Source organism: Salmo trutta, unplaced genomic scaffold (assembly GCF_901001165.1).
Source record: "Salmo trutta unplaced genomic scaffold, fSalTru1.1, whole genome shotgun sequence".
NCBI classification, from domain to species: domain Eukaryota; kingdom Metazoa; phylum Chordata; class Actinopteri; order Salmoniformes; family Salmonidae; genus Salmo; species Salmo trutta.
The window spans coordinates 6003365-6023043 of record NW_021822911.1 but is presented as its reverse complement, the minus strand read 5'-3'; the positions used below and the strand labels follow the sequence as shown (position 1 = coordinate 6023043).

The following is a 19679-nucleotide window of genomic DNA, read 5'->3' as shown; positions in this document are numbered from 1 at the left end:
TGTGTGTGTGTGTGTGTCCAGTGAGTGTGTGTCCAGTGAGTGGGTGTGTGTGTGTGTCCAGTGAGTGTGTGTCCACTGAGTGTGTGTGTGTGTGTGTGTGTGTGTCCAGTGAGTGTGTCCAGTGAGTGTGTGTGTGTGTGTGTGTGTGTCCAGTGAGTGTGTCCAGTGAGTGTGTCCAGTGAGTGTGTCCAGGGAGTGTGTGTGTGTGTGTGTCCAGTGAGTGTGTGTGTGTGTGTGTGTGTCCAGTGAGTGTGTGTGTGTGTGTCCATTTTGTGTCTGTCCATTTTGTTTCCAGTGTGTGTGTATCCAGTGTGTGTGTATGTGTGTGTGTGTCCTGTGTGTTTGTGTGTGTCTAGTGTGTGTGTGTGTGTCCAGTTTGTGTCCAGTGTGTGTGTGTGTGTGTGTCCAGTGTGTGTGTGTGTATGTCTGTGTGTGTGTGTGTGTGTGTGTCCATTGTGTGTGTGTGTGTGTGTGTCTGTGTCCAGTTTGTGTGTGTGTGTGTGTGTCTGTGTCCAGTGTGTGTGTGTGTGTCCAGTGTGTGTGTGTGTGTGTGTCCAGTGTGTGCGTGTGTGTGTGTCCAGTGTGTGTGTGCCTGTGTGTGTGTGTCCAGTGTGTGTGTGTCCAGTGTGTGTGTGTGTCCAGTGTGTGCGTGTGTGTGTGTGTCCAGTGTGTGTGTTAGTGTGTGTCCTGTGTGTGTGTGTGTGTGTGTGTGTGTCAAGCGTGTGTGTGTCCAGTGAGTGTGTGTGTCCAGTGAGTGTGTCCAGTGAGTGTGTGTGCCCAGTGAGTGTGTCCAGTGTGTGTGTGTGTGTGTCAGTGTGTGTGTTCAGTGTGTGTGTGTGTGTGTGTGTGTGTGTGTGTGTCCAGAGTGTGTGTGTGTGTGTCCAGAATGTGTGTGTGTGTGTCCAGAGTGTGTGTGTGTGTCCAGTGAGTGTGTCCAGTGAGTGTGTGTGTGTGTCCAGTGAGTGTGTGTGTCCAGTGAGTGTGTGTCCAGTGAGTGTGTGTCCAGTGAGTGTGTCCAGTGAGTGTGTGTGTGTGTCCAGTGTGTGTGTGTGTCCGGTGAGTGTGTGTGTGTGTCCAGTGAGAGTGTGTCCTTTGAGTTTGTGTGTTTGTGTGTCCAGTGAGTGTGTGTCCACTGAGTGTGTGTGTGTGTGTGTCCAGTGAGTGTGTGTCCACTGAGTGTGTGTGTGTGTGTGTGTCCAGTGAGTGTGTCCAGTGAGTGTGTGTGTGTGTGTCCAGTGAGTGTGTCCAGTGTGTGTGTGTGTGTGTGTGTGTGTGTGTGTGTCCAGTGAGTGTGTGTCCAGTGAGTGTGTCCAGTGAGTGTGTCCAGTGAGTGTGTGTGTGTATGTGTGTCCAGTGAGTGTGTGTGTGTGTGTGTCCATTTTGTGTCTGTCCATTTTGTTTCCAGTGTGTTTGTATCCAGTGTGTGTGTATGTGTGTGTGTGTCCTGTGTGTTTGTGTGTGTCTAGTGTGTGTGTGTCCATTGCGTGTGTGTGTGTGTCTGTGTCCAGTGTGTGTGTGTGTGTGTCTGTCTGTGTCCAGTGTGTGTGTGTGTCCAGTGTGTGTGTTAGTGTGTGTCCAGTGTGTGTCCAGTGTGTGTGTGTGTGTGTGTGTGTGTGTGTGTGTGTGTGTGTGTGTGTGTGTGTGTGTGTGTGTGTCAAGCGTGTGTGTATCCAGTGAGTGTGTGTGTCCAGTGAGTGTGTCCAGTGAGTGTGTGTGCCCAGTGAGTGTGTCCAGTGTGTGTGTGTGTGTGTGTGTGTGTGTGTCCAGAGTGTGTGTGTGTGTGTGTGTCCAGAATGTGTGTGTGTGTCCAGTGAGTGTGTCCAGTGAGTGTGTGTGTGTCCACTGAGTGTGTCCAGTGAGTGTGTGTGTGTGTGTGTCCAGTGAGTGTGTGTCCAGTGAGTATGTGTCCAGTGAGTGTGTCCAGTGAGTGTGTGTGTGTGTGTGTCCAGTGTGTGTGTGTCCAGTGAGTGTGTGTGTGTGTGTGTGTGTCCAGTGAGTGTGTGTCCAGTGAGTGGGTGTGTGTGTCCGTCCAGTGAGAGTGTGTCCAGTGAGTTTGTGTGTGTGTGTGTCCAGTGAGTGTGTGTCCACTGAGTGTGTGTGTGTGTGTGTCCAGTGAGTGTGTGTCCACTGAGTGTGTGTGTGTGTGTGTCCAGTGAGTGTGTCCAGTGAGTGTGTGTGTGTGTGTCCAGTGAGTGTGTCCAGTGAGTGTGTGTGTGTGTGTGTGTGTGTGTGTGTGTGTGTGTGTGTGTCCAGTGAGTGTGTCCAGTGAGTGTGTCCAGTGAGTGTGTCCAGTGAGTGTGTCCAGGGAGTGTGTGTGTGTGTGTCCGTCCAGTGAGTGTGTGTGTGTGTGTCCAGTGAGTGTGTGTGTGTGTGTCCATTTTGTGTCTGTCCATTTTGTTTCCAGTGTGTGTGTATCCAGTGTGTGTGTATGTGTGTGTGTGTCCTGTGTGTTTGTGTGTGTCTAGTGTGTGTGTGTGTGTGTGTGTGTGTGTCCAGTTTGTGTCCAGTGTGTGTGTGTGTGTGTGTGTCCAGTGTGTGTGTGTGTGTGTGTCCAGTGTGTGTGTGTGTGTCCAGTGTGTGTGTGTGTCCATTGTGTGTGTGTGTGTGTGTGTGTGTGTCTGTGTCCAGTGTGTGTGTGTGTTTCCAGTGTGTGTGTCCAGTGTGTGTGTCCTGTGTGTGTGTGTGTGTGTGTCCAGTGTGTGTGTGTGTGTGTCCAGTGTGTGCATGTGTGTGTGTGTCCAGTGTGTGTGTGCCTGTGTGTGTGTGTCCAGTGTGTGTGTGTCCAGTGTGTGTGTGTCCAGTGTGTGTGTGTGTCCAGTGTGTGCGTGTGTGTGTGTGTGTGTGTCCAGTGTGTGTGTTAGTGTGTGTGTTAGTGTGTGTGTGTGTGTGTGTGTGTCCAGTTATTATTTCAGGGACACTGAAGAGCCAACATAATCAACCCAAAACCCTGGATATAGGGGCTCAGTGAATGTGGAGGTGAATGTGATCAGGTGGGTCAGTGTGTCAGAGGAGGCTCTATAGAAGGACAGAGTGCCGGCTGGCCAGTCCAGATACACTCCTACTCTGTGGGGGCTGGAGGAGGGGACGTCTATGATAGAGGATTTTTTATTATGCCAGGCAATGTAACTGTCTTCGAAGCAGAACAGACTCCAGGACTTGTCATTGTGTCCAAGCCAACAGTCCTTAACCCCTCCTCTCCTGCTGATTCCTTTATATGTCACTCCTATAACAGCCCCTCCCCCACTCCACTCTACCTCCCAGTAACAGCGCCCAGTCAGACCCTCTCTACACAGCACCTGTTTAAGGTCCTCAAATCTCTCTGGGTGATCAGGATACGGCTGCTCCTCTCTCCTACATGTCACCTTTCTGTTCTCCTCAGACAGAGAGAGGAGTCTGTTTACTGTGTTTAGGTCCAGTGTGAGATCACAGACATCTGATGGATGAAACCAGACACAATATTAGAAATCATCATCATTCACATTAGAATGTTAACTCACTTTCCACTAATTCATTCCATGTAGATGTTTCTAGGTATCAAAAGGAGAAGTTAAGGTGACTTGAGACTTGTTAAATGATCATATGTTATACTGTATGGTAATATAAAACACACTTATTCCCATTAATTACACACACACTCAAACAGACACACACACAGACGTTGTCATATCAACTCTGTGTAAACGTTGGTGTCCCTGATTTCTGCTTCTGTAGAACTACAGCTGATATTTAATATGACCAAGTCAGTAATGATGGGGGTCATTGACTTAACTTGAATTAAGACTTATTCTTAGTCATATTCTTCACAGCAGTCAGCACTCACATTTTCTAAGTCCAGGATTCATTCTGTTCTCTCCACCATGTTCCACACTGTAGCAGTAAGCAGAAGAACAGACAGTCATTGAGGGATACACCTGAACTCACACACACACACACACACAGACACACACACAGACACACACACAGACACACACACACTGGACACACACACACACACACACACACACACACACACACACACACACACTGGACACACACACACTGGACACACACACACTGGACACACACACACACACACACACACACAGGACACACACACACACTGGACACACACACACACACACACACACACACACACACTGGACACACACACAACACACACACACACACACACACACACACACACACACACACACACACACACACACACACACACAGCATATAACTTTGTCCAAGTGGTGGTAAGAATGTTTGTCTTAACTAGCCTGAAAAGTCGAACATGTCTGATATGAACATTGACATAAACCCTCTACATACTTGAGTTTCTCCAGTCTGCAGTGTGGATCCTCCAGTCCAGCAGAGAGCAGTCTGACTCCTGAGTCTCCTGGGTGATTGTAGCTCAGGTCCAGCTCTCTCAGGTGTGAGGGGTTTGACCTCAGAGCTGAGACCAGAGAAGCACAGCCTTCCTCTGTGACTAGACAGCCTGACAGCCTGCAAAGAGTCAAATCATATTAAAATCACACTGCTGTTCTTTGGTGGTGAAAATAGTAGCAGTATATTTTTTCAACATATTCAGATACATCAGTGTCCTGAAACCTGCCATATCTATTCAGAAATTAATGTATCATATTATAAATTACAAATTATCAAAGTTTTTATTGAGCATACAGTCCACACCATATCTATTTTGACAGTGAAGATAACATTTTAAATGTGGCTCTAAACTCCAACATTTTGGATTTCAGATCAAATAATTCATATGAGGTGACAGTATATAATGTCACCTTTAATTTGAGGATATTTTCATACATATCTGTTTCACAGTTTAGAAAAATAAACGCACTTTATGTATCTAGTCCCCCTATTTAAAGAAGTCATATGTTTTCTGACCAATTCACTCATAGTGGCTTAAAGTAGTCACAAGTTGAGTATTTGATCCGATATTCCTTGAACGCAGCGACTACATCAAGCTTGTAACTCAAACTCGTTGATTGATTTTGCAGTTTGTTTTGGTTGTGTTTTGGGTTATGTTTTGCCCAATATTAAAATGGTGGATGGTGTAACGTCTGCTTCCAGCTCACACTCTCAAACACTTAGATCCCCCTGAACGCAGCTCACTCTCCAGATCCCAGTCACCTGAATTCTGATCACCTGTTCACACACCTGTATGTCATTATCAAACTCTATTTAGTTCAGTTCTTTGCACCCCCATCATTGTGAAGTGTTGTTTGTTTTGTGACACAAGGCTATTCGGAGTGCTGCATTTCCCGTAATTTACTCCTCCCGTGAATGATAGTTTTTGCCTGCCTCACTAATGATGACTTTTGCCGTTTCCCTGCCTGTACTGTTGCCTTTTTGGACCCCCTGTGTATGACCTTCTGCCTGCCCCTGGACCCAGCTACCTGCCTTCTCCTGTGGTCCTTTACAAGAAACACTTGCTGAGTCCTGCGCTTGAAACCAGCTCTCTGTCTCCCATCGTGTTCATTACAGATGGTGACTGGAGTCATTTTATTTACAAGTGAGTAGATAACATGTTTCTAAACACTACTAAAAGCATCCTGATTATGCCATGATTAAGAAAAATCATGAATGAATCATAAATAATAATGAATGAGAAATTTACAGAAGCTACAACAAAACATGCTAACCTCTCACCATTACCAATAACAGAGGATACAACAAAACATGTTAACCTCTCACCATTACCAATAACAGAGGCTACAACAAAACATGCTAACCTCTCACCATTACCAATAACAGAGGCTACAACAAAACATGCTAACCTCTCACCATTACCAATAACAGAGGCTACAACAAAACATGCTAACCTCTCCTCATTACCAATAACAGAGGCTACAACAAAACATGCTAACATCTCACCATTACCAATAACAGAGACAACAACAAAAGATGCTAACCTCTCACCATTACCAATAACAGAGGCTACAACAAAACATGCTAACCTCTCACCATTACCAATAACAGAGGCTACAACAAAACATGCTAACCTCTCACCATTACCAATAAAAGAGGCTACAACAAAACATGCTAACCTCTCACCATTACCAATTTATTTATTTATTTCACCTTTATTTAACCAGGTAGGCAAGTTGAGAACAAGTTCTCATTTACAATTGCCACCTGGCCAAGATAAAGCAAAGCAGTTCGACACATATAACAACACAGAGTTACACATGGAGTTAACTTCTTTGGGCTAGGGGGCAGTATTTTCACATCCGGATAAAAAATGTACCCAATTTAATCTGGTTACGACTCCTGCCCAGTAACGAGAATATGCATATAATCATTGGCTTTGGATAGAAAACACCCTAAAGTTTGTAAAACTGTTTGAATGGTGTCTGTGAGTATAACAGAACTCCTATGGCAGGCAAAAACCTGAGAAGATTTCATGCAGGAAGTGGCCTGTCTGACAAGGTGTTGTTGTTCTTGCTTCTGTTTATTGAAGAGTCCGGATCTTAGCTGTAACGTGACATTTCCTACGGCTCCAATAGGCTCTCAGAGCCCGGGAAAAACCTGAACGATGACGAGGCAGCCTCAGGCTGAAACACATTATCGCCTTTCCCAAGTGGCACATCAGAGGACAATGGAATTAGGCGAGTGCCCGATTCGACCCTGTGCAGTATTTTCCTTCGGCTGTTTACCTAATTGCAGATTCCCGGTCGGAATATTATCGCTTTTTTACGAGAATAATGGCATAAAAATTGATTTTAAACAGCGGTTGACATGCTTCGAAGTACGGTAATGAAATATTTAGAAATCTTTTGTCACGTTATGCGCCATGCGCACGACCGTGATTTACCATTCTGATAGTGTCTAGAACGCACGAACAAAACGTCGCTGATGGAACATAACTATGGATTATTTGGGACCAAACCTACATTTGTTATTGAAGTAGATGTCCTGGGAGTGCATTCTGATGAAGAACAGGAAAGTTTTTGTTATAGTAAATGTGATTTTGGTGAGTGCTAAACTTGGTGGGTGTCTAAATAGCTAGCCCTGTGATGCCGGGCTATCTACTCAGAATATTGCAAAATGTGCTTCATCCGAAAAGCTATTTTAAAATCGGACATATCGAGTGCATAGAGGAGTAATGTATCTATAATTCTTAAAATAATTGTTATGCTTTTTGTGAACGTTTATCGTGAGTAATTTAGTAAATTGTTAGTAAATTCACCTGAAGTTTCGGTGGGTATGCTAGTTCTGAACGTCACATGCTAATGTAAAAAGCTGTTTTTTGATATAAATATGAACTTGATTGAACAAAACATGCATGTATTGTATAACATAATGTCCTAGGAGTATCATCTGATGAAGATCATCAAAGGTTAGTGCTGCATTTAGCTGTGGGTTTTTTTTGTGACATATATGCTAGCTTGAAAAATGGGTGTGAGATTATTTCTGGCAATGTACTCTCCTGACATAATCTAATGTTTTGCTTTCGTTGTAAAACCTTTTTGAAATCGGACAATGTGGTTAGATAAAGGAGAGTCTTGTCTTTAAAATGGTGTAAAATAGTCATATGTTTGAAAAATTTAAGTTTTCGGATTTTTGAGGACATTGTAATTCGCGCCACGCCCTATCATTGGATATTGGAGAGGTGTTCCGCTAGCGGAACATCTAGATGAAAGAGGTTTTAAGAGTGTGCTCCTAATCTCAGCTCGTTACTTGTTTAAAAGACACCTGGGAGCCAGAAATCTTTCTCATTGAGAGGGGGTCAAATACTTATTTCCCTCATTAAAATGCAAATCAATTTATAACATTTCTGACATGAGTTTTTCTGGATGTTGTTGTTGTTATTCTGTCTCTCACTGTTCAAATAAACCTACCATTAAAATTATAGACTGATCCTTTCTTTGTCAGTAGGGCAAACGAACAAAATCAGCAGGGGATCAAATACTTTTTTCCCCCACTGTATATGGGGCTTTGGTGACAAAACGGATGGCACTGTGATAGACTGCATCCAATTTATTGAGTAGGGTATTGGAGGCTATTTTGAAAATGACATCGCCAAAGTCAAGGATCAGTAGGATGGTCAGTTTTATAAGGGTAAGTTTGGCAGCATGAGTGAAGGATGCTATGTTGCGAAATAGGAAGCCAATTCTAGATTTAATTTTGGATTGGAGATGCTTATAGTGAGTCTGGAAGGAGAGTTTACAGTCTAACCAGACACCCAGGTATTTGTAGTTGTCCACATATTCTAAGTCAGAACCGTCCAGAGTAGTGATGCTGGACAGGCGGGCAGGTGCAGGCAGCGATCGGTTGAAGAGCATGCATTTAGTTTTACTTGTATTTAAGAGCAGTTGGAGGCCACGGAAGGAGAGTTGTATGGCATTGAAGCTCGTCTGGAGGTTAGTTAACACAGTGTCCAAAGAAGGGCCAGAAGTATACAGAATAATACCAATAACAGAAGGGGTCTGATCTTTGTGCCTCCGTAAATTGCTCATTCATCATCATTAATGATTCATTCATGATTATTCATAATCATGGTAGCATCCACATGAATGTAGAAGTGTTCAGAAACATGTTCTATTCTTACTGACAGTACAAGTGAAGTGACTCCAAAATGACAGGACATTATTCACCATTCAGTTTCTATTAGGAAAAACATAATCCAAAACACAACCAAGACAAACTGCAAATGCATTCAACAAGTTTGTAGAATCACAAGCTTGATGTAATCACTGCAGGCATGGAACATGGGACTAAATACTAAACTTATGACAATTTTAATACAATGTAAGTCAATTTGTCTGAATACGTACAAATTCTTCAAATGGGAGAACTAAATACATAAAGTGCTTTCCTGTCTTAACAGTAACACAGCTATGTATGAAAATACCCTCAAATAAAAGTGACATTCTGTACTATCAACTAATATGAAACATCTCAAATCCAAAATGCTGGAGCATAGCACCACATGTAAAACTGTAAGCTTCACTGTCCAAACACATATGATGTGGACTATGTGTGTCTGGTAAACACATGTTGATCTGGTGAACAGTTATCACTTGTTGACCAAATACAGGAATACTGACCTCAGAGTCTCCAGTTTACAGTGTGGATCCTCCAGTCCAGCAGAGAGCAGCTTCACTCCTGAATCCTTCAGGTCATTGTTACTCAGGTCCAGCTCTCTCAGGTGTGAGGGGTTTGACTTCAGAGCTGAGACCAGAGAAGCACAGCCTTTCTTTGTGACTCCACAGCCTGACAGCCTGCAACGAGATCATCATGACTTCACAAATACACTGTTAATTTAACACCAGTAGTGTAGAAGGACAACGGTAGATGCATTTGGTTCATATTCCCAAACAACACATAGATTCATCTTCCATCAATGCATTTATTCAATATGTTTTTCAATATACGTATTATAATACATATTATTCTCTAAGCATAATATTTCTTCCTGATGAATACTTCTTATATGTAATTGTATTTACTCACAGAGCAGCTCTGGAGGCTTTTACCACTGGCAGCAGCCTCAGAAGAGTTTCCTCTGATCTGGAGAATTTCTTCAGGTCAAACACATCCAGCTCCTTTTCTGAAGTCAGCAACACAAAGACCAGAGCTGACCACTGTGCAGGTGACAGGTTGGGTTCTGAGAGACTTCCTGATCTCAGGTAGCTTTGGATCTCCTCCACTAGAGAACGGTCATTCAGTTCATTCAGACAGTGGAATAGATTGATGCTCCTCTCTGGAGAAGGATTCTCCCTGATCTTCTTCTTGATGTACTTGACTGTCTCTTCATGGCTCTGTGAGCTGCTTCTTGTCTTTGTCAGTAGACCTTGTAAGTGCTTCTGATTGGACTCCAGTGAGAGGCCCAGAAGGAAGCGGAGGAACAGGTCCAGGTTTCCCATCTCACTTTGTAAGGCTTTATCCACAGCACTCTTGTAGACAGTAACTTCAGACTTGTCTCTGTACAACAGAGAAAAGATACTGGACTTTGTTTGCTGTTTGTCCATGAGATTCTCATTGTTGTTGATGAATGAGAGGAACACATACACAGCAGCCAGAAACTCCTGAATGCTCAGATGAACGAAGCAGTACACCTTGTCTTGGTACAGAACACATTCCTCTTTAAAGATCTGTGTGCACAATCCTGAGTACACAGAGGCTTCATTGACATCAATGCCAGCCTCTTTCAGGTCTTTTTCATAGAAAATCAGATTGCCCTTCACTAGCTGTTGAAAAGCCAGTTTTCCCAGTGACAGAATGCTCTTTTTATTCAAGTGTGGACCTGTCTCTTCTTTCCCAAGATACTTTTCATTCTTCTGTTTGGTATGAAACACCACAAGGTGTGTGTACATCTCAGTCAGTGTCTTGGGCATCTCTTCTCTCTTATGTTTCAGCATGTGTTCAAGGACTGTTGCAGAAATCCAACAGAAGACTGGAATGTGGCACATGATGTGGAGGCTCCTTGATGTCTTTATGTGTAAGATGATTCTGTTGGCCAGGTCCTCATCACTGAATCTCTTCCTGAAGTACTCCTCCTTCTGTGGGTCATTGAACCCTCGTACCTCTGTCACCTGGTCAACACACCCTGAAGGGATCTTACTGGCTGCTGCAGGTCGGGTAGTTATCCAGAGGAGAGCAGAGGGAAGCAGGTTTCCCTTGATGAGATTTGTCAGCAGAACATCCACTGAGGTTGACTCTGTGACGTCACAACAGATCTTGTTCTTCTGGAAGTCTAGGGGCAGTCGGCACTCATCCAGACCATCAAAGATGAACAGAACTTTGTACTTGTCGTAGTTGGAGATTCTTGATTGTTTGGTTTCCATTGAGAAGTGGTAGAGAAGTTCAATCAAAGTGTTTTTGTCCCCTTTCATCAAATTCAGCTCCCGAAAAGGGAATGAAAACACAAATTGAACATCCTGATTTGCTTTTCCTTCAGCCCAGTCCAGAATGAACTTCTGCACAGAGACTGTTTTTCCAATGCCAGCGACTCCCTTTGTCAGCACAGTTCTGATAAATTTGTCTTGTCCGGTTAAGGGTTTGAAGATGTCGTTACATTTGATTGCAGTCTCTGGTCTTGCTTGTTTCCTGGTTGTTGTCTCAATCTGTCTCAGCTCATGTTCATTATTGACCTCTTCTATTCCACCCTCTGTAATGTAGAGCTCTGTGTAGATCTGATTGAGAAGTGTTGGGTTTCTTTGTTTAGCGATCCCCTCAAATACACATTGAAACTTCTTCTTTAGATTAGATTTGAGTTCACGTTGGCAAATCACAGCAAGCTCATCTGAATCTAGAAATAACAAAGAGGATATTAATATTACGTCTGTTTTATGTCTACAGTATTGTAGGACTGTTATAACATTTTCAATTCTAATCATTTATTCTCTTAACCTCTACGGGCTAGGGGGCAGCATTGAGAATTTTGGAAAAAATATGTGCCCATTTTTAACTGCCTCCTACACCATCTCAGAAGCTAGAATATGCATATTATTGTTCAGGTTTGGATAGAAAACACCCTAAAGTTTCTAAGCTGTTTGAATGGTGTCTGTGAGTATAACAGAACTCCTATGGCAGGCAAAAACCTGACAAGGTTTCATGCAGGAAGTAGCCTGTCTGACAAGGAGTTGTTCTTCTTGTCTCTGTTTATTGAAGAGTAAGGATCTTAGCTGTGACGTGACAATTCCTAGGGCTCCAATAGGCTCTCAGAACCCGGGAAAAACCTGAACGATGACGAGGCAGCCTCAGGCTGAAACAAATTATCTCCTTTTCCAAGTGTCGCATCAGAGGACCATTGAATTAGGCGCGTGCGCGGTTCGCCCCCGTGGAGTATTTTCATTCGGCTGTTTAGCTCATTGCAGATTCCCGGTCGGAATATTATCACTTTTCTACGAGATAAATGGCATAAAAATTGATTTTAAACAGCGGTTGACATGCTTCGAAGTACGGTAATGGAATATTTAGAAATTTTTTGTCACGTTCTGTGCCATGCTCGTGACCGTGATTTAGCATTCTGATAGTGTCTAGAACGCACGAACAAAACGTCGCTGATGGAACATAACGATGGATTATTTGGGACCAAACCTACATTTGTTATTGAAGTAGAAGTCCTGGGAGTGCATTCTGACGAAGAACAGGAAAGGTAATCAAACTTTTCTAATAGTAAATCGGAGTTTGGTGAAGGCTAATCTTGCCGGGTGTCTAAATAGCTAGCCCGTGATGGCTGGGCTATGTACTTAGAATATTGCAAAATGTGCTTCATCCGAAAAGCTATTTTAAAATCGGACATTTCGAGTGCATAGAGGAGTAATGTATCTATAATTCTTAAAATAATTGTTACGCTTTTTGTGAACATTTATCGTGAGTAATTTAGCAAACTGTTAGTAAATTCCCCGGAAGTTTGCGGGGGTATGCTTTTTCTGAACGTCACATGCTAATCTAAAAAGCTGGTTTTTGATATAAATATGAACTTGATTGAACAGACATGCATGTATTGTATAACATAATGTCCTAGGTGTGTCATCTGATGAAGATCATAAAAGGTTAGTGCTGCATTTAGCTGTGGTTTGGGTTTATGTGACATTATATGCTAGCTTGAAAAATGGGTGTCTGATTATTTCTGGCTGGGCACTCTCCTGACATAATCTAATGTTTTGCTTTCGTTGTAAAGCCTTTTTGAAATCGGACAGTGTGGTTAGATTAACGAGAGTCTTGTCTTTAAATAGCTGTAAAATAGTCATATGTTTGAGAAATTGAGGTAATAGTATTTCAAACGTTTCAAAAATCGCGCCACTGGATTTAAGTGGCTGTTACGTAGGTGGGACGAATTCGTCCCACCTGCACCAGAGAGGTTAACTGAATGTATTGTCATGACGTTGGCCTCTCTCTGGTAACAGGGAGCACATTTGACCCCCTCCCCCTTGCACCATCCCCCTACCTACCTCTCCCTACCCAGGCCCTGTCAAGGCGGTCGTAAATTCCAAAGGAAATGTCCTGCCTAACAGGCCCAGTTGAGACTGAGAGGGATTTCATAGAGAGACAAGGAAATTCTTCCAACTCACAGAATTGGGGAACCGAATGACATTTATGTTCTGTAGAAGGTTAAAAGATCGGTGAAGAATCCAGCTACGAACTGGTCCGCTTGGTACAATTGTGTGATACTCAGAAGAGACAATATAGCCATATTACCATAAAACTGTTTATTTAACCTGTTTGGGCTAGGGGGCAGTATTGAGAATTTTGGAAAAAATATGTGCCCATTTTTAACTGCCTCCTACACCAACTCAGAAGCTAGAATATGCATATTATTGTTCAGGTTTGGATAGAAAACACCCTAAAGTTTCTAAAACTGTTTGAATGGTGTCTGTGAGTATAACAGAACTCCTATGGCAGGCAAAAACCTGACAAGGTTTCATGCAGGAAGTGGCCTGTCTGACAAGGAGTCGTGCGTCTTGCATCTGTTTATTGAAAAGTAAGGATCTTAGCTGTAACGTGACAATTACCAGGGATCCAATAGGTTCTCAGAACCCGGGAAAAACATGAAGGATGACGAGGCAGCCTCAGGCTGAAACAGATTATCGCCTTTGGTAAGTGGCCGATCAGAGGACCATTGAATGAGGCGCATGCACGATTCGCCCCCGTGGAGAAATTTCATTCGGCTGTTTAGGCTCATTGCAGATTCCCGGTCGGAATATTATCGCTTTTCTATGAGATAAATGGCATAAAAAATTGGTTTTAAACAGCGGTTGACATGCTTCGAAGTACGGTAATGGAATATTTAGACATTTTTTTGTCACGCCATGCGCGAGACCGTGATGTAGCATTCTGATAGTGTCTAGAACTCACGAACAAAACGTCGCTGTTTGGATATAACGATGGATTATTTGGGACCAAACCTACATTTGTTATTGAAGTAGAAGTCCTGTGAGTGCATTCTGACGAAGAACAAGAAAGGTAAGAACATTTTTCTTATAGGAAATGTGATTTTGGTGAAGGCTGAACTGGGTGGGTGTCTAAATAGCTAGCCCGTGATGGCTGGGCTATGTACTTAGAATATTGCAAAATGTGCTTCATCCGAAAAGCTATTTTAAAATCGGACATATCGAGTGCATAGAGGAGTAATGTATGTATAATTCTTAAAATAATTGTTATGCTTTTTGTGAACGTTTATCGTGAGTAATTTAGCAAACTGTTAGTAAATTCCCCGGAAGTTTGCGGGGGGTATGCTTTTTCTGAACGTCACATGCTAATGTAAAAAGCTGTTTTTTGATATAAATATGAGCTTGATTGAACAGACATGCATGTATTGTATAACATAATGTCCTAGGTGTGTCATCTGATGAAGATCATAAAAGGTTAGTGCTGCATTTAGCTGTGGTTTGGGTTTATGTGACATTATATGCTAGCTTGAAAAATGGGTGTCTGATTATTTCTGGCTGGGCACTCTCCTGACATAATCTAATGTTTTGCTTTCGTTGTAAAGCCTTTTTGAAATCGGACAGTGTGGTTAGATTAAGGAGAGTCTTGTCTTTAAATAGCTGTAAAATAGTCATATGTTTGAGAAATTGAAGTAATAGTATTTCAAACGATTCAAAAATCGCGCCACTGAATTCAGGTGGCTGTTACGTAGGTGGGACGAAATCGTCCCACATGCGCCAGAGAGGTTAATAGCCTCAGCTATGGGACTTGCATCTAAATGGTTGTATAAAATGTATTAATAAGGATAAAGCTATTTGGAATACGTTGAGATGCTATGTACTGATGTTAATGTGATAGAATGTATTTCTGTTCAAAGCTTAAATCAGTCATTGGCACGCCCCCCCAGGGACACAGACAGAACCAGGCGTCATGTGACAAGCCTGTTCTATGTTCACGTATAAAACCCCCACCCTGATTTTCTTTCATGAGACCAGCTTACCTCAGAAGAGAGAGCCAAGGTTTGACCATCCAATTCCTCTACTGAAAGTTAACTATACCACGTGGTTAAACTTTTAGACTATAGAGACTGACAGAATAATAACAAGTCTTTGATATTAATGAATAGTCTGCAGCTAGAAATTATATCATTGAACGCGAAGACCGACGAAACATCCATTCTATAACGACATTAATGAATGTCGCTTTGACAGATCCATTCTAACCGAGAGAGAGAGAGAACGGGACAAAAACTCTCCAACAGGACAAAAACTCTCCAACAAGGATCCCGACGACACACTGAGCGAAAATATATATTGATTACAATTGTTCCCGAATGAGTGAGCGTTCATGTACAAAGGCTTAGCATATCAATTGTTAATATTAATGATCTCTGTGTGACTCCTCAGCTACCCTTTATGACCCTTTGTTTATTAACAAGACACCAGCCATGCCTGTTTAGCCCACTAGAGCACATTACTCTACTAATTCTTTGTGACGATAATTACTTTTTGTATGCTTTCTGTGAATTACTTAGTTTAGTAAATAAATGATTTCAAGACAATTGATGTATGGATGATTTAGTAAAGGCTGGATTCGTGCAGATACAACAATTTACGACGTTTGGAATGAGACTGGACGCGAGATAAAATACACCATTTAACCTCTTACATCTAGACGTTCCGCTAGCGGAACACCTGCTCCAATATCCAATGATAGGCGTGGCGCGAATTACAAATTCCTCAAAAATACAAAAACTTCAATTTTTCAAACATATGACTATTTTACAGCATTTTAAAGACAAGACTCTCCTTTATCTAACCACACTGTCCGATTTCAAAAAGGCTTTACAGCGAAAGCAAAACATTAGATTATGTCAGCAGAGTACCCAGCCAGAAATAATCAGACACCCATTTTTCAAGCTAGCATATAATGTCACAAAAAACAAAACCACAGCTAAATGCAGCACTAACCTTTGATGATCTTCATCAGATGACAACCCTAGAACATTATGTTATACAATACATGCATGTTTTGTTCAATCAAGTTCATATTTATATCAAAAACCAGCTTTTTACATTAGCATGTGACGTTCAGAACTAGCATTCCCACCGAACACTTCTACTAAATTACTCACGATAAACGTTCACAAAAAACATAACAATTATTTTAAGAATTATAGATACAGAACTCCTTTGTGCAATCGAGGTGTCCGATTTTAAAATAGCTTTTCGGTGAAAGCACATTTTGCAATATTCTGAGTACATAGCCCGGCATCACAGGATTAGCTATTTAGACACCCAGCAAGTTTAGCCTTCACCAAACTCCGATTTACTATTAGAAAAGTTTGATTACCTTTGGTGTTCTTCGTCAGAATGCACTCCCAGGACTGCTACTTCAATAACAAATGTTGGTTTGGTTCAAAATAATCCATTGTTATATCCAAATAGCGGTGTTTTGTTCGTGCGTTCAAGACACTATCCAAGGGTGACGAAGGGTCACGCGCGCGACGCATTTCGTGACAAAAAATGTCTAAATATTCCATTACCGTACTTCGAAGCATGTCAACCGCTGTTTAAAATCAATTTTTATGCCATTTTTCTCATAAAAAAGCGATAATATTCCGACCGGGAATGGTGGTTTTTGTTCAAAGATAAAACATGGAGTCAACTCGTGCACGAGCCTGAGTCTCACAGTACCAGCCACTATCCAAACGCGCTAATGTTTTTCAGCCAGAGCCTGCAAAGCCACGATTCAGCTTTTTGCCGCCTTCTGAGAGCCCATGGGAGTCGTAGGAAGTGTCACGTTACAGCAGAGATCCCCTGTATTGGATAGAGATAATCAAGAAGGCCAAGAAATTGTCAGACAGGGCACTTCCTGCATGGAACCTTCTCAGGTTTTGGCCTGCCAAATGAGTTCTGTTATACTCACAGACACCATTGAAACAGTTTTAGAAACTTTGGAGTGTTTTCTATCCAAAGCTAATAAGTATATGCATATTCTAGTTTCTGGGCAGGAGTAATAATCAGATTAAATCGGGTACGTTTTTTATCCGGCCGTGAAAATACTGCCCCCTAGCCATAACAGGTTAAACCAGAAGATAATCTGCCTATACTATAATATAATATAATATATAATGTTATAATATAGGAAAGTTATATTAGCAAAATTATAACTTTGTAATCTCAATATTTTCCTTGGTGCCCCGATCTCCTAGTTAATTACAGTTAAACAATTAATCAGTTTAATCGCGTGATAATAATTACAGGAAGTTATTTGATAAGACACGACAGTATAAATGTGTAAATGTTTTCATAATGCATTACAGACTGGTGTGACTGATTATATTATTATTGGTATTATTGATGGTATTATTAATGTTGTCTCTCACTGTCTCTAAATTAATCAACACAACACATCCCTTCTGCTACTGTTGAGGTCACTAGGTGTTGTGTTAAGGCTGCTACAATATCATTGAGTTACACAGCTACTTTAGCTGTAATTTAGCTACAGCTTTTAAATGTTATAAAACAGCATTCAACATGAGGCAGACAGATCTTACAATTCTCCAGTGTGTCAGCAAGCTCCTTCTGGTTCATTTTCCTCAGGACGTGCAGTGTGATCTTCAGAGCCCCCTCTCTGGCACAGCTCTCCTGCTTCTCATCTTCAGCATCCACCACTTCCTTATCCTGCTTCTGACTCTCAAAGCCTTCTGGGAGTTCTGGACTAAGAATCCTCTTGAACATCTTCAGCTCGTTCTTCACAAATGTCATAATTTTCTCTTCAAGCATCTGAAATAAATCATGTAAATAAGTTAAGCAAGAGAATAAATGCTTTCTCATTAACACAATAATGAATAATTGACAGATCAACTTTACTTGAGGAAAACAAAAACAAATGTTCATAACAGGATCACATACACTGAATAGAGAGTCCAGGTCTGTTTGATGACTCTGGGAAGACTGACCACTGAGAATCTCTGACTCTGATCTCTCCTGTTGGTTTCTGTGGACAAAACATGAGATTACAGTATACACACACACACACACACACACACACACACACACACACACACACACACACACAGGGAGGGAACTTTGTGTTTGTTTAATATTGTTTTAAGACTATGGGTTATGAAAACAACAAAAAGAAATGTGAAAATGGGAGAGGAGAAATGACTAGAGACGATGTTGTTTAACTCACTGACCATGACCCATGAGTTCTTCTTACCTTTGTTCAGTAGAAAAGTCTACCTCTCTAAAGTGTATAGGTTGAACCATAGACCAGTCACTCTTCATGGACACACAGCTGGGTACAGGGGAGGCTGGTCTCTCCTGCTTGATTGGACTTCAACACAACAGAGACAAACATTACATCTCTCATCTGCTCTGATCTCAGATGGGAAACATAAGAATAGTTCCAAAACGCAACATATCACTTTACAGAAATGAGCTTTTATTGTTTAAAGAAATTATGTATTAATTATTACATCTCTCACAGACAAGGATTTGTTTAAAATCTATCACTTGATGGTTTCATTTCAGAGAGACAAAAATCATGTTTTTTTATGCAAAATGCTATCTATCTCCCTCACTCTCAAATGTGACCGACCGGCTCAATTTGGTAATTAACTAAATAACTACATATATAGTGATTTTGGTTTATGTCAGTTTAATTGTTTGTTATGCTATAAGTTCTTATTTTATGATTGTAAGCGATAAAATTAACTAGTAATTCTGAGTAATTACTACTTTAGTAAGGAATAACACAATTTTTCAGCACTACTGCAGTTGCTAAATAATTCCAATAGACGGTAACATAAGACCACAATGACATTTCAGAATATTAGTTTAGTTTTCTCCCTGGATACACCACCACTCCCCGAGCTTCCTGCAGAACCCCTGCAGTACCTCCGCAGACCCCGGATTGAGAACCCCTGATTTAGCAGATGCTCTTATCCAGAGAGATTTACAGTAAGTGCATTCATCTTAAGATAGCTATTTATATAGGAAATAAACTTCATGAATTATTCATAAAATTGTTATCTCACCTCTTAGCTTTGGTGTCATGTCCACCAGAAAGATGCATTTTGGAGGCAGGGCCCCCCTCCTCTCTCTCCCCAGAGAGACTCATTTTAGAGACAGGGCCCCCTTCCTCTCTGTCCCCAGAGAGACTCATTTTAGAGGCAGGGCCCCCTTCCTTTCTCTCCCCAGAGAGACTCATTTTAGAGCACTGACCTCTGTAAACAGAGATCCAGCATGTTGGTTGTGGTTAACACAGTGACAACTAGTTCTTGACTGTCAATTGTTCTCATTTATTCATTATCTCTTTGAGAAATAAAACATTTACTAACAGACATAGAAACAGTCAGGTGATTTAATGCATCACATGAACATGTTGTTGTGACATTTCATCTCCATGGTAACTGTCAATAATAATAATAAGTCACTGTTTGTTAAGGTAGTTATAGACAGAAAAACAACAATAACAATAATAATAATAATAATAATAATGTCACTGTTAAGGTAGTTATAGACAGTACAGCAACAATAATAATAATAATAATAATAACAATAACAACAATAATAATAATAATAATAATAATAAGTCACTGATTGTTAAGGTAGTTATAGACAGAACAACAATAATAATAATAATAATAATAATTAAAGTAATAATAAGTCACTGTTTGTTAAGGTAGTTATAGACAGTACAGCAACAATAATAATAATAATAATAATAATAATAATAATAATAATAATAATAATAAGTCACTGTTTGTTAAGGTAGTTATAGACAGT

General features: G+C 41.3%; 1 protein-coding gene and 1 long non-coding RNA gene across 2 annotated transcripts; both read right to left on the bottom strand.

Moving 5' to 3' along the window:
• Positions 1–2872: 2872 nt before the first annotated feature.
• On the bottom strand, positions 2873–9205 carry LOC115186620 (stonustoxin subunit beta-like; the record flags this gene model as incomplete). Its single annotated transcript, XM_029746194.1, has 4 exons — positions 2873–3433; positions 3821–3867; positions 4315–4488; positions 9054–9205. Coding segments are annotated over 4 exons (903 nt in total), but the record flags the coding sequence as incomplete, so codon positions are not given.
• An 8624-nt stretch (positions 9206–17829) lies between these two features.
• LOC115186622 (uncharacterized) lies at positions 17830–18982 on the bottom strand. The gene is made up of 3 exons (XR_003875806.1): positions 18929–18982; positions 18109–18225; positions 17830–17883 (listed from the first exon to the last, which is right to left on the bottom strand). It is a non-coding gene; the product is annotated as an uncharacterized LOC115186622 (long non-coding RNA).
• Positions 18983–19679: the final 697 nt, after the last annotated feature.